Raw genomic sequence first — 13,908 nt, forward strand, 5'->3', positions numbered from 1 at the left:
ATTGGACAGTTTGTTTAGATTATGATATAGCCTTTAACTGCATGATTACGTACTAATTTTTCCACATAAATTCTGATTCATTCAGCATACATAATGAATAGTGCCCATATAATGAACTATTTTTCTTGTAACAGCTATTTGCTTTTGTTCAGCATGTAGTCCCAGGACTCATTTGCTACACATTATTCATATTCTTCTCTGAAGACGAAATTATGAATTTCATCATGGGTTTTTCCATGCACCTCATGGGTTTTCCAGGCTACTACAGCCTCTGTCTGATTAACAAACATTCATTAGTTTATTTTGAAAACATTGTGAGGGGAGGCAGCAATATGCTTCTATTTTTCACATGGAAAACTGAGGCAGAGGAAACTTAATGTGGTTGATGTTCTCTTCAAAGCCTTTTTTTAAAAGTTCTACTCTCACAGAAGTTAGCAGCAGCCTCTACTGCGCTCTACTTGACTCTAGGTACTCATGGCATCCTTCTCTGCTGGCAAATGAACAAGGAGGATTTGTCATCCTGGGGGTGTGTGTGGCTTTGAAAGATGTCATCCATTGATACACACTGACCATTCTCTGGCAGTCACACCAAAGCATGGCCTCTTCCGTCCTGTTCCTTGAACTTATTCCTGTCCTCCTTCCTTCTTCTTCCACAGTCACACTTCAAAAGTCCTTCATTCCTAAGGCTGTCCTTTCAGTCCCAGTCTCTCCACTTAGCAAGTTCCATTCCTTTACTCCTGAGCTCTGTGGTCCAAACTGCCCATTAACCCCCATCTTGTACTTCCTCATTCTTCAAATTAATATAATCTGGGTGAACATGCCCTCACTTTTTAGTCCCCCAGTTTTACTTCCCTGATCATGCTGCCTGAACATAGATTGCCTTCCTTGCTCCTTTATCTTCTTCTCCCATCCTCTTTCAGAGTTGTTTTGTCCAATTCCCATTTAACCAAATCCCCATCTTGCAAGTCTTTCTTATTCTTCTGCCCTTGACCAGTCACCACCTCTAGTCTGTTAGCACCTCCGGGGCCAGTTTTCTTGCCTGACTCCCTCGTCTGTGTGCCCCAGGTTCCAGCATCCTCTTTGAAGGTTTGCTTCTCTGCTCTTCTCCTTTCTGTATTTTGACAGGTGTAGTTTTGAGAGGTGTCTTCTGCTTTCTCTCTGTCTATGCCAACGAAGAGCAGGGCGAGGGGATGACGGCGTACCGCTCTCGGCTGGCGGGATCCACAGGCACAGTGCATCGTCTGTAGGGGGAGCACGGCACAGCCACAGAGGAGCTTCGGGAAATTCAGCTGCTGACATCCAGGACTGTTCTACGAAGCCTATGAAAAGCTTGTTTTTTCCCAAGACTTATGGTTGTCTGAAAACAGCTATATTTCCATAGCATTGGTGTGCTCATGACACAAAAGACATCCATTAATCTACTCAAGGTTTAATCCCCAGGTAAGACTAATACAAATTTTATAAAAAGGTCACCAGAATGTTCAGCACTGATGAAACTTACATGATGAAGCTTACAGAAGTATGGCTACAATGTTCAAATATGGCAAAGAAAAAGAAAAAATGCTAGACTTCTTCCTATACACGAGGAAGTTCAACAGAATTCTGAGGAACTACACGTTAAACTGTACATCTGACTGAGCTGTGGTATTATACACATGTAAAAGAATAAGAGCAAATAATGCAACATGCCTTTGAAAGTAACAGCTCATAATTGGCTTTATAATGTTGCATTCACTTTGAACCAAATCTTATCACGAGTTTTTATCTAAAAAAAATTTTCCAAAGTGCACACTTTTATTATCTCTTATTTAACATTTGTAAGTTTTTAAGTTGCTTTGATTCATTAGGAGAGATGACAACGCCTGCAAAAACAACACTGAAAGAAACACAGAAAAAAAATCCAAAAATAGATGAACTGTCACAATATTATTAATTGCTTACTCCAATTTCTAGATTTGTAACTCCTGTATATACCTTCACAGAAGGTATAACCCAGTTTGCTGAATACAAAACATCTCAATATTAGTCCTCTTATCTTAGAAAACAAGAAAAATATTTTGCTATCTACATAAATTTTCCATTACTGCTTATGTTTTTACTGCAGCAGTGCTTGCAATTCCAACTAAGTATATTGCAGAATTTGTCATAGTTGGATGTATAATGTTATGATTTCACTGGCTGTCTTTACTGTTACTACAGCTTAAAGACCAAGGGTATTTTCAGAATATGAAAATCTAATATATTTATAACTTACTATGTATAAATATTGCTATTTATCACAAGACCTTGTTGAACATCAGCAATGCCAATCACATTAAGAACATCACCCTTTTCAACAAAGATGCCCTAAAATAAATTGCAAGTATTTATAATACAAATGTACCTATGTACACACTCAGGGATCTATGTATGGCATGTACATTTGTTTGCTTATCTCAAAGATGAATGCCTTAACCTTTGCTTCCTGGTTTTCTGTTTCCATTAAAACAAGCTTTTTGATGCATAAGTGCCACCTGTAGGAAATGCCGGAGTGTGCTCAAGAGCAGCCCTGTGCCAACTGAGGCACCCAGTTGTCTCTCTGCCATTCCCAAAATAGGCACCTCCTTTGGAAATTCAGCCATGTATTGAGGAAGCAACGGCCCTGGATGATGGCAGCTTGCTTGATGAATGTTAGATTGAAAAGCCACATTGAGAGGAAAGTTGTTGTTTTCCAGTGAAGTCTAAACAGAAAGGAACTGAAATGAAAAATACTACATTTTTCCATTTGCTTGTCTGTATGACATTAATCCATAGGAATCAAGCAGTCCTTCACTACTGTATATTGATCCAAATAGAGTTTGTCATGATTAACATGGACTACTTCACTACAATTCCTTAGGGTACGCAGATATGAAAGACTGCATAATTTATCTATTTTTAATTATATCTACTATTAATTACAAGGGATGCATGCAAAAGATTGTTTTAACAAAAAAAAAAAAAAAGGAAAACAACAACCAGTGTAATCTCCACTACTATAAACATTGCTCAGTTTTCTGTGGCAGTGAGTAAAGCATGAATGGGTGGAAGTGCATGCATCTTAATACCAACATTAAAAGAAAAAATAAAATAATTTCTAATGTAGCTATAAAAATAATACTGATAAAAATCTGATGCTGATAAAAATAATAACTGAGAATTTTCAATGTCTTATTATTTTTCAAAAAATATTACAAGAAAAATAAAGAGCTTACAAAAATTAATATTTTTAAAGAGTCTGCCTAGGTAAAAAAAGTGAAGTATTTAATCCCAATTTGTAAAAAATAACAGAGCAAACTGGCCTGACTCCCTCTTTAGCCATCAGCTTTAACAGTTATGCTCCAAAAATTCACTCACTACAAGGAAATAGTTTCATTAATTCAACTGTACCAATCACTGATACAATATCCCTACTCCTTGGTACATTTACTAGGTAACATAAATTCCACACCCAAAGCACATTTTGGATCCAAAAATGAGAAGTTATTTTTAATAATTCGATGTGAAATGACAACATAGAAATTATCTGGTATATGACAACGAATTATATGCCACTCTACGAAAAAATATTAGTTCATTGTTTGACAGCCAGTGAGTCTGTTTAGTTTTGTCAGTCACAGTTGTATACAAACGACATGTCTCTTCTCCCCTAATCAGCCGTCAGCGTCGCTTCGAGCACGTACACTTGTTTTGGCTGTCCCTCGTCACTACCTGACATTTATCTGCTTGCTTCGACACAGACAGCCTTTAACACCCGCACCTGCTATTCTGAAACCAAACTTCATGTGCGTGCCGGGGAACAGCCGGGCGGGCGGACTGACAGCCGCTGTCCCCGGGCACTGCGGTGGCCCGCGGCGGGAGCGCGGCTGGGCGCAGCGGGGCGGGCGGCGCGCTGCTGTCCGCGGTGCTGAACCGCTCCCTCCCCGCGCCCCATCTTGCGAGCCCCCGCCTCGGTCCGCTCGCCGCCTCATGGCTCTCACGAGGGACCGGCAACAAGTCTGGCCGCTTGCCCACGCCAGCCGGCACATCCGTCCGTCTATCTGAAGCACGGGAATTGCCCTGTAATACAAAGGACTTCGGAGACCGCGGGCAACAAAACCCCACCAGGGCCGCTACCCCATCCCTAGCTGCGGACTCTCCGCAGCTCGAGCTCTGGCTCTCGTTGCTGCCTCTCCCAGAACAAGCCCCAGCGTCCATTCCTGGCAGGGGCAGGGCTGTGCATCAGGCTTGCCCGGCGTAATCGCACCGCAACGCCAGGCACGGTTTAGGGAGCGGCGGTTTTCCCTCCCTTCCCTCCAGCAAGGTGCAACCTTCTCTTCTTTTGTTCTCAATGGCAGGAGGGTGGCGGTAGCGGCGGGAAGGGTGGGGAACACTTGCACCTACAAATTCGTGGGGGATAACAAAGGACCATACGACGCGAGGATTAATTTGCATTAGCATCCATGAGGGCAGCAGCATTTTACGTCTTCAGGGATTAGCCGCGCCGAGCCCGGGCTTACCGTCCCTATCGCAGAGCTGAATAGCCTCCAGGCTGAGGTTCTTGATCACCTCCTCGCAGGGGCTCGTGGGGCTGCCCATGGTGTGCGCCAGGCGCGGAGCCTCCATCGCGCCCCTCACCGCTGGCTGCAGTGGCTTGGCCGGGGGCTGGGGCTGGCCGGCTCCGGTGCAGAGCCGCGCGGCAGCGCTTCCCGGCGCCGCCCGGCTCGGCTGCGAGCGCTCGGCGGAGGAGGCGGGCGAGGAGCGGATTTGTCACCGCAGCGAGCCGGGGAGGGGGCAGCGGCGAGGCGGGAGCCCGGCGCGCTCCGGGATCCGCGTTTAAAGGGGCCGCGGCCGCCGCCTCGGAGCCGTCCCTTCCCCCTCCGCTCCTTATGTAACTGCGGCCGCACCTCCACGGGAAGCTCCCGGGGAGTCCAACCTCTCCGAGTCAGGCCCTGCAAGCGGCGGGCCCGGGTTCCAGCCGGTCTACCTCGAGCACAGCTGCCCACCTCCGCGGCGTGGTTTGTTTCGAAGTTACTCCATAACCCGACGGAGTCGCCCAAGGCAGAACCACCCCCGAGTCACCGTTAGCGGCTTCCCCTACCCTAAGCGCACAGCCCACCATGACCGCTGGGTGCAATCACACACAACTGCAAGGGCTCTGCCATCCACTCTGATCCTCCGATTATGAAAGATTTTGCAGAAAGAAATATTAGCCGATTTTAGATTGAGAAGCCTAGAAAAGCTGGCAGAAGGTTATTGATTGCAAGAGAGGGTGTGGGAATGAGCATTTCTGGCTATCTGTCCTCCACACTTCCCACCTGACCTTTTCGTGGGAAGGAGAAATAATCCACGTGGTAGCGATGCCATTTCTATCAAGCCTTTTTGAAAAGTACTTATTTATCAGTTCCCAGCTTCAGGAACAAGAACAGGGCCAGAAAAGGAGAAAAATTAAAGAGTAATAGGATAATAAATTATGTGTAGCACTGTGCCATCATCAGGTGTGACAGCTCAGCTCCCTCCCCACCACAGGCCTGCAGGCTGGAAAAAGGAGCAGCCTCTGGGCCTTAGGGGCTGCAGGAGTGCACTGCTTTCTCCAGATCTGAGACCGACTTTGGGATCTAGCTCACCATGCTGGAATGGGATCACCAGTTTCCAGACAAAGTGGTTTAAGTCCATTTCCTACCAAACATTAAAACAAGCATTCCTGTCTGCTGTTTCACCAAACCAAAATTGACCCCATTTAGCCACTGATCATGAGCCATCAACACTGGTTGCATTGTAGGCATGTAGGCTCCCAGCAAGACTGAGGCTGTGATATTTCTTGGTCAGCATTGCATGAGAGCAAGTTCAAAGAGTCCCTAAAAAGTCCCTAATATCTTTCTACAGTCCCAAGACCACCCAGTGTCTTCCCAGTCCTCAATGATCTGGCACAGTAGCAAGCCCCATGCACAGTTGGATGTCTGTCATTCCACTAACACTGGACTTTGGGATCCTTCCATTCTATATGATGGTTTCCAGAGACACTAATCTCTGAAAATCCAGGGGAGAAGGAGCAATGCTGAGCACCCTTCTGGGACTGTGTACTCTTTACACACACATGCCTCACACACAGTCTTTATTGTTAATTTTTTCTTTTTCGTGCTCTTTGTTTCTCTGGTGTTTTTAATCATGATGGAAAATGTGTGCAGAGGGGTCAGGCAGAGAAGAAATGGAATGAGTGGGAAGGGAACCTAAAGGAAGAGAAAATGAAAAGGAAGTAACAGGACAGGAGAGTATGAGTCAGTGGAGAGGTGGGAAGGGAGAGGAATATATGAATGAATTCACAGACAGAATGAGGACAAATATAGAATCAGAAAGGGAAGAAATTAAAGTGGGTGAGACTGCATTCATCAGGTTTTAATTTTGTCTCTGACAAGCATTAATTCCCTGGACTGAAGCAAAACCTTTCTCCTTGATATTGCAACTGTTCTTAGCAAACAGGCATCTCCTACGTAAGCTGGAAAATTTCTTTCTCTGAAGATGGTGTATGTAGTTCCTCAGCCTTATGTTCCACATTCATTCCCTTCCACAATGTGGCAGACACTTCAGCAGCTCACACAATCTTATTACTTCTTTGCTATACACATTAGATAAAGTCCATTTGAAACAGACACTGTTCTTGAATACTAAGAATTCCCAATTTATTCTCTCTGCCTCTATTTTATACACCTTTCTCTCCTCTACTTCTTATTCTTAGCAACTGAAATCAGGTTTTTAAGAACAGATGGATTTTGCATAGCTCTTTGGAAGCAGACAGCTTTTGGGGTGTCCCCATTCCTCAAAGGCCTCTCATTTCTCAGCTACCTTCTATCAATAATCCCTGTCTAAAATATATCTACTTCTTTCCCCATACCATTAAAAATTTAATTTTTTTTAAGAAAAGACTGATTAACTCTCTAAATACCAGCCAACTTCAGTGTAAGTGTAGGGCAGAAAAACCTTTTCCATAGCTCTGCTTTTCTAAAGCTAGACCTGCCTGAGACAGTATTTTGCAGAGTCACACTTCAGACTGCATGCTTCCTTTAGCCTGTCACTACTCCCATCACCTGGGCAAGGGATCAACAATTTCTAAAGCTCAAATTACTCCCAGATGTTATCCCATGCAATCATTTGGCAATTAATTTAGTCCTAAGTATTTCAGTCTCAGAGCATTCAATGCTCTCATGGTGTTTTTTCTCACCTGAGAGAACTATACTCTGCTTGTCTTAACAAGAAATATCATTGTCTGAGGCACAAGTTATGTTTGTGATAAAGGATGACAGAGTCTCAGCATATAAACAGAAAGTTTATTCTGTGACAGATTATCCCTGACAGTGTTTAGCAAAAAATGTCACATATCACAAATATGGGTCAACATTATGTAATGGAAAGGCTGCCAATGGCAGCACAATGTTAGAGACAGCAGAGTGTCATGTGTTTAGAACTGCAAAAGCTTGCAAAAAAATTTATGGCAACAGCAACCTCTCATACTTTCAACATTTATATAAACAGAATCTTACCAACTTCTGTAGCTTAACAACAACGTCTCTGTTATTACAGTAACCTCACACAAGGAGAGGAGGAAATGTGAGCTGTGACACACAGCTCTTGCCTGGCAAGGTTCAATAATCTCAGTTCTCCTGCCTCAGCCTGGCATTCACAGTCCCCCAGGTAGGTCAGCAAGATCTTGCTGCAGAGCTACCACTGTACAGCAGAAAGGCAGAGAGGCTGCCAGCAAGCTGGTGAGGTGTGTGGCTTCTTTCCTAAAAGGCATAACCTCATTCATGCCATAAAGCAAGGGGAAAAGGGATTCCTGTGTATTCCTTTTCTCCCCACAAACAACCCCCCTTCCCCACGATTACAAAGTTTAGCCCCACCTGTGTTGCACCCTGTTTTGGGAAAACTGCTGTGCATTATCAGCAAAGCACAGCACAGAGCTGGGCAACCCCATTCTCACTATTTGAAAACTCCTTTGTATTTCATTGTAACAGGTTTTTATCTGCAAAATATTATAAAAGAAAAAAAGAAGTATAAAGAAACCTCTTTCTCAGACCTCAGCAAGACTCAGAGTTACAGCTCTGCCTTCCCACTTGGGAATAAAAAATGACTTGTGTTATTGCTCAGTGGACTGTGCAAGCAGAAGGCAAAAAGACTACAGACATGGTTTTCAGGAAAAAAAAAAACAGGAAGGAATTAAAGACAGCATTTGGGGATTTTTTTTTCCTCCTATTAATATGTCACTTTTGAGGAGAAAAGCAAAATATTAAAGGACAGATAAAAAGAAGGATGAAAATCAGTATTGGGGGTCAGTCCTCAAAGATGGGCTGACTTAAACTTAGCAACTAATCCCTGAAGTTTCATGGAAATAAATTCTTCGCAATTTTGCAGTCATTCTCTTTTCAATGGACATGCCAACTATTTCAAGTGTGCAAAGGCACACACTTGAAGAAGACTGTTTGCAAAATATTATTGAAATGCCATAGAACTGAAGTAAAATCCACAGACTGGTGACAGAAATACAAAAACCCACTCCAAACTTAAGACCCTAAATCATAGGCATAACTCTGTAGAGTTAATGTGCAGTGCGACGACTCAGCCTTTGCTGAGACAGACACTGATGTACGACAATTTAGGTACTAGGTACAGTATCTAACCAGGAACCTCTTTGTGTTTTCTCAGATAACAAGGCAAGAGTCTCCTCAAGCGCTCAAACAATGACAATTATGGCAGAGGTCCCCCTTTTATACTCTAGGAAAGTCCAAGGCAGAGTAGCAGTATTTATTCTTAGCTCTAGAGTGAGTCTCTCTCCCTCTTTCTGCAAGGTTAACACCCATGGCCAGGCACCCTGACACCAAGTCCATCAGTGAGGCTCCAGCTCTCCTGGAAATGTCTCTGCCTGCTGTTTTCTGCTTTGGTGTTGTTTGAGATGCTCAGAAGCTCCACAGCTACTGGGAACTCTCCAGTGAGGTGCATGCAGTAGCTCATACATCTAAAAATGTCTCTCCTTCCCTGTTCAGAGGGCTTCATTTCAGCAATCACATCCACTTTATACATTCAGGCTTCTCTTGCAAGGCCACAAACCATACTTTAAAACATCAAAGATACAATTCTGAGGCTAACTTGTGATTTCTGGTGCCAGGGAACCTACTCATGAATCTGGAAAAATGGCTTCAGCGTAGGCAAAACTAGTTTACAACTAAAAAGACAATCAGTCGGTGAAAAAGACAACCAGTCCGTGAAAAAGACAACCAAGACAGCCACATAAGATAAACGGGGTAGCCAGAGTTTGACTCTGCCAAGTCTCCCAATACAGGAATTAGAGGATGTCAATTGCAGGCAATAGCAACAGTTTCAGAACACATGAAAGGAGGTGGTACTTCCTGCAATGGATGTTTCAGTTGTAAGACTAAAGGACAGTGAGAGCACTAGAAATTTTTGTTTATTCAAGGGAAGGCTGGAAAAGTTAATACAAAAGAAATCGTTTAAAATCACTAAAACCACAAGTGACTGAGCTGAGAGTGACTGACCCCAAGCTGAAAACTGTCATGCCTTTCATCTTCTGTAAATATCCATTTTCAGCCACTGCTAAAGGAGCTGTACTATCCTGGGTAAGTCCTTGGTCTTATCCAGGACAATCACAGAAATGCCCTGCTATCCAACCCTTCATTCCTTACCACCCACCACTGCCACATCATCCTCATTCATGAGGAAAACTTCAGAGTATGGAGCCCTCTGATGGTATTGGCTGGGTGTGCAAATCTCAACCTAATCTAAGCATCATAAACAATTTAAAAGGAACATTCCTCTCAGACCAAGAAAGATATCAAGAAAATTATAATTTTATTAATGTTATTGATGGTGCTGCTTTCTAAATTTCAGTTTTCTGATTAGCTTTATACAGCTAAATAATCTTCTAAGAAAGAAAAAATCTTTCATATGCAAAAAAAAATAGTATTTGTAATTTAAAAAATATTATTTGTTCCCCAGTGGGCACAAAGTGCTGTTTGATGCTTAGCATTATCACTTATTAATTTCATTTTAAGTTTAGCCTCCATTTATGAGATCCAGAGTAACCTTAGAGAACAATCTGAACCTCTTTTCTTTGTGCTGTTAATCAGTCTTCCAACTTTTGTAACCACTTTCACATTTAATTAGTGCCTTATCCTCCAGATATTGGACCATATCTTGACCTTTAAAGGATACTTTTGTCTGCTTATCGTTGACAATGCTGACTGCTATTTAGACTCAGTTTCTGTCTACAGTTCAGTGGCCAGCTTTGATACCTTTAAGTGAATTTCAGCCCCAGCTGACTTGTTTCAGTAATTTCCTTAAGATATTATGTGGCACAGTATCAAATGGCTTTGTAAAGTCTCGATGCTATTCTGTCCTCTGCTAATCTTCTGGCTTCATCGTAAAAGATGTGGGGGGATAAACACTGTAATTGGCCTGGCTTAGTGTACTGCAGTACACCTGTGCCCTATCAGGGTCTCGTTACACTATTCACCTCCATATAAATGTTTCCTCTTCAGCTTCTCTCTTTTTTTTAGTATTTGTTTCAATTTGGAGCCATCCCATAAGACAATAGTTTCCATAGTTACTCTTAATTCAGTTTTTAAAGTCTTCTGATATGCTGACACTTTATTATTCTCCTGATACTTCCTCAATTCTCTGTGGAGTTTTTTAGTAACTATCTGTTCCATCAGTCCTTTAAATATCTGAAGGGACACCTCAGATGCATTTGTTCAAGTGATGATATTTCATTATGTATTTCTTGGTTGCTTTTTCCCAGCAGTTCATAATTACATCAATGATTTCTTAAGCAAGCCATTATTTAATCTCTTTCCCAATAAACTTCATGGCAAAAGTCCATTAGTCTTAGGGAGAATAAGAACTGGTCTCAAAATTTATCTCCTTATTACAAATTAATTACAATTAATATTTTATTGTGTTATTGTGCCTCCAAGACTTATAACACAGTCTTTTCATATTATTTTTAACCTCTTGGCAGCTGTTTCAGTGTATCCTCATGCTGTCCCCCTTTCTCTCCTGCATGTTAAACTTAGAATATAAACCCCTTTTTGGTGACCCTCCAGTTTTCTGTTTCTAGCGAGTTCATATTTTAGTTTAGAATGCAGTGACCCATTCTCTCTTTGGTGTTTCCCATTTTCATTGGAAGAAGACACATTTCTGCTGGCTTTTCATTACAGTGTCCTCTCACGTTTCCCCTACTGCCCTTCCCCTTTCCACAAAGCTTTTTCTGAAACTCTCTCAACTGATCCTGTGAATGAAATTTTCCTCATAATACTACAGCCTTTCACTGAATAACCAAAACTTTTCAGCCAAGAAGGATATACAGTTCATTAATAAAATTAATGAAGAAAGTCTAAGTGATTAGTTCCTCAGTGTCATCTACTGATCTCATTTTCTTATAACTATAGAGCTATAAGCATTTTGCATAAGCACAGAAGATGGAATCTAGGTTGATGTCACTGCTTTTGTACCATCACAATCTGTTATGACTGAGGTGATGTGGCAACACTGGAAAGACACCATTGCCTCATCCCCCACTGCTACCATGAACTCAGTCAATTAGCTGCTAAGGAAACACCAGGAAGATTGTGTTAAATCAGTGAGAGTAGGAACATCAAGACATTCCTTAAATATGTTATCACAAAGGCATTACTGCAATTTCTGATTGGCTTGGCCTTGGCCAGTGGTGGGTCTGTCTTGGAGTCAGCTGACTTTGGCTCTGTCGTACATGGGGGAAACTTCCAGCAGCTGCTTTCTTAAGCTACCCCTTTAGACATCCCTGGCCCCTCTCTGCTGCTAGAACCTTGTTAAAAAGACCCGAAGCAATGTGTGACTCACAATTAAAATGTCACAAAATTTCACAAGAAACAATTTCATGTTAAAAACGGCAATGAAAATCTGTGTTTTCCATGGGTTTGCTCTGGTGGGAATGCGTGTCCACTTAGCACCCATATACAGGCAGATTAGATAAAGAGAGTAAAGAAATAAACAATAAAATGAGCATTTGTATGTAAGCCTTGAAAATCCTAGAATTGACTCTAAATTTGTTAGTGTGACTGATTCACTGCTCCTGCTTCTTAAACCAGGCTGCACAGGAAGATAATTGCAAAGGTCATCTTTAGCCTAAGGAGTTTATTTGCCTTAGGATCTTTCTGCAGTAAGTGGAGAGTAGAAAAATCCTCATCTGTATCTCAAAGGGAGTTCATTGTAGGTACTCGGAGTTGCTCCAGAGGAAATGCTTCCTCTTGATTCTACAGGAAGCAGGGGGAGAAAAACCTTCTGAGGCTAATTTAGTCTTTGTGAATGGCCTCTAAATTGTTCCTATGTATGTTTGCAAGAGCCATCTTTGATAACCTGCACTATATTCTGGACTGAGAAATGAGAGCAGCTAATAAATTTGGCAAAACTCTCCAGGGCTAACACAAGCTCCTCAGCTCCTTGTCCAAGGTTCAGAGGGCTTAATCTCCTCATGCTGATAGGGACAGAGCTGCCTGCAAAGCAGAACAAGTGTTCATTTATCCAGGCACAGCAGTTGCCTGATGACAGAGGTCTGACAGTGGCTCCTCTGTGACAGAACATGGGTCTGTGTTCAGACTTATCCGATCACTGCTTATCTGAGACCTGCTGAACTCACATCAAATGCTCATCATTTGTAAGTTCTTTTTCTCTCATTTCCTCTATTTCTTCCATGTTACTTGCTAACTTGGTATCTTTCATTAGTTTTTAAAACCAAATTTACTAAGCTTATTTATATAATTTTTATTTTCAATATCAGTATTTTTTTCTTGATTCCCTCTGTTCTTGTTTTTATCCATTTTCAGTCTAACCTTGTCTACTCCCATCTGTCTGAGAGCCAGCTTCTGATTAATCCATCTCCATATAAATTCAATTTAGCCATCAACTGTACATTTTTGGGGTTGATCACATGACATCCACCTAGTTATTTCTGGGATTAGGAGAGAAAATGAGGTAGAAAGTAACAAAAAAAAATGTTTTCTGTATTGAAACTGTTGATTTTAATTAATGAAATTAAATTTTACTTGGTTTGTGTGGCAAAGTTTTGATTGCCACAGGGAGAAGCTGCTGAAGTTTCCTCCAGGCCCGATGAAGCCCATGCCAGCCAGCTCCAAGGTGGACTCTCCACTGGCCAAGGCCAAGCCTGTCCATATTGGTGGTAGCACCTCTGGGATAAAAGACATAAGAAGAGAGAAAAGACACTGTGCAAAGCAATCAGAAGAGAGGAATGAGAATATGTGAGAGAAACAACCCAGCAGACACCAAGGTCAGACAAAAAGGAGGAGGAGGAGGTGCTCCAAGCTCTGGAGCTGAGGTTCCCCTGCAGCCTGTGGGAAGGACTCATATTGGATAAGTTTGAGGGGAATTGTCTTCCGTGTGACAGACCCCATGCTGAAGTAGGGGAAGAGCAGTCCTCCCTTGAGAAGGAAGGGGTAGCAGAGAAAATGTGTGATGAACCAAAGAAACTCCACATTCCCCATCCTCCTGTGCCACTGGTTGGGGAGGAAATAGAGAAAATCAGGAATGAAGACAGGGAAGAAGGGAGAGGTGGGAGGAAGGTGTTTTAAGATTTAGTTTTTATTTCCCATTATACTACTCTGGTTTAATTGGTAATATATTAAGCTAATTTCCCCTAGCTGAGTGCATTTTCCCCACGACAGTAATTGCTGAGTGATCTCTTCCTGCCCTGATTTTGACCCACAAGCCTTTAATTACATTTTCTTTCCCTTACCCAGCTGAGAAGGGCAGTGATAGAGCAGCTTTAGTGGGTACCTGGTATCCAGCCTGGGTCAACCCACCACATAAATTTTCTGATCTCTTGTCCTTAGCAAGCTACTTACAGTAGAT

The 13,908-nt window shown here is 42.4% G+C and overlaps 1 protein-coding gene across 2 annotated transcripts in view; it reads right to left on the reverse strand.

Annotated features, from left to right (window-relative positions):
- The window catches only part of PHYHIPL (phytanoyl-CoA 2-hydroxylase interacting protein like), a 54,657-nt gene that overhangs the window by 28,224 nt on the left and 12,525 nt on the right, over window positions 1–13,908 (reverse strand). Inside the window, exon 1 of one of the 2 annotated variants that reach the window (XM_056494960.1) lies at window positions 4,518–5,151. The exons of the other annotated variant lie outside the window; for it this stretch is intronic. Coding sequence (XP_056350935.1) covers window positions 4,518–4,623 — 106 coding nt within the window. The 5' untranslated portion in view covers window positions 4,624–5,151. Of the gene's footprint in view, window positions 1–4,517; window positions 5,152–13,908 lie in introns of those variants that run through there. 2 annotated transcript variants of the gene reach the window in all.

The sequence above is a fragment of the Oenanthe melanoleuca genome, chromosome 6, assembly GCF_029582105.1.
Source record: "Oenanthe melanoleuca isolate GR-GAL-2019-014 chromosome 6, OMel1.0, whole genome shotgun sequence".
NCBI classification, from domain to species: Eukaryota; Metazoa; Chordata; class Aves; order Passeriformes; family Muscicapidae; genus Oenanthe; species Oenanthe melanoleuca.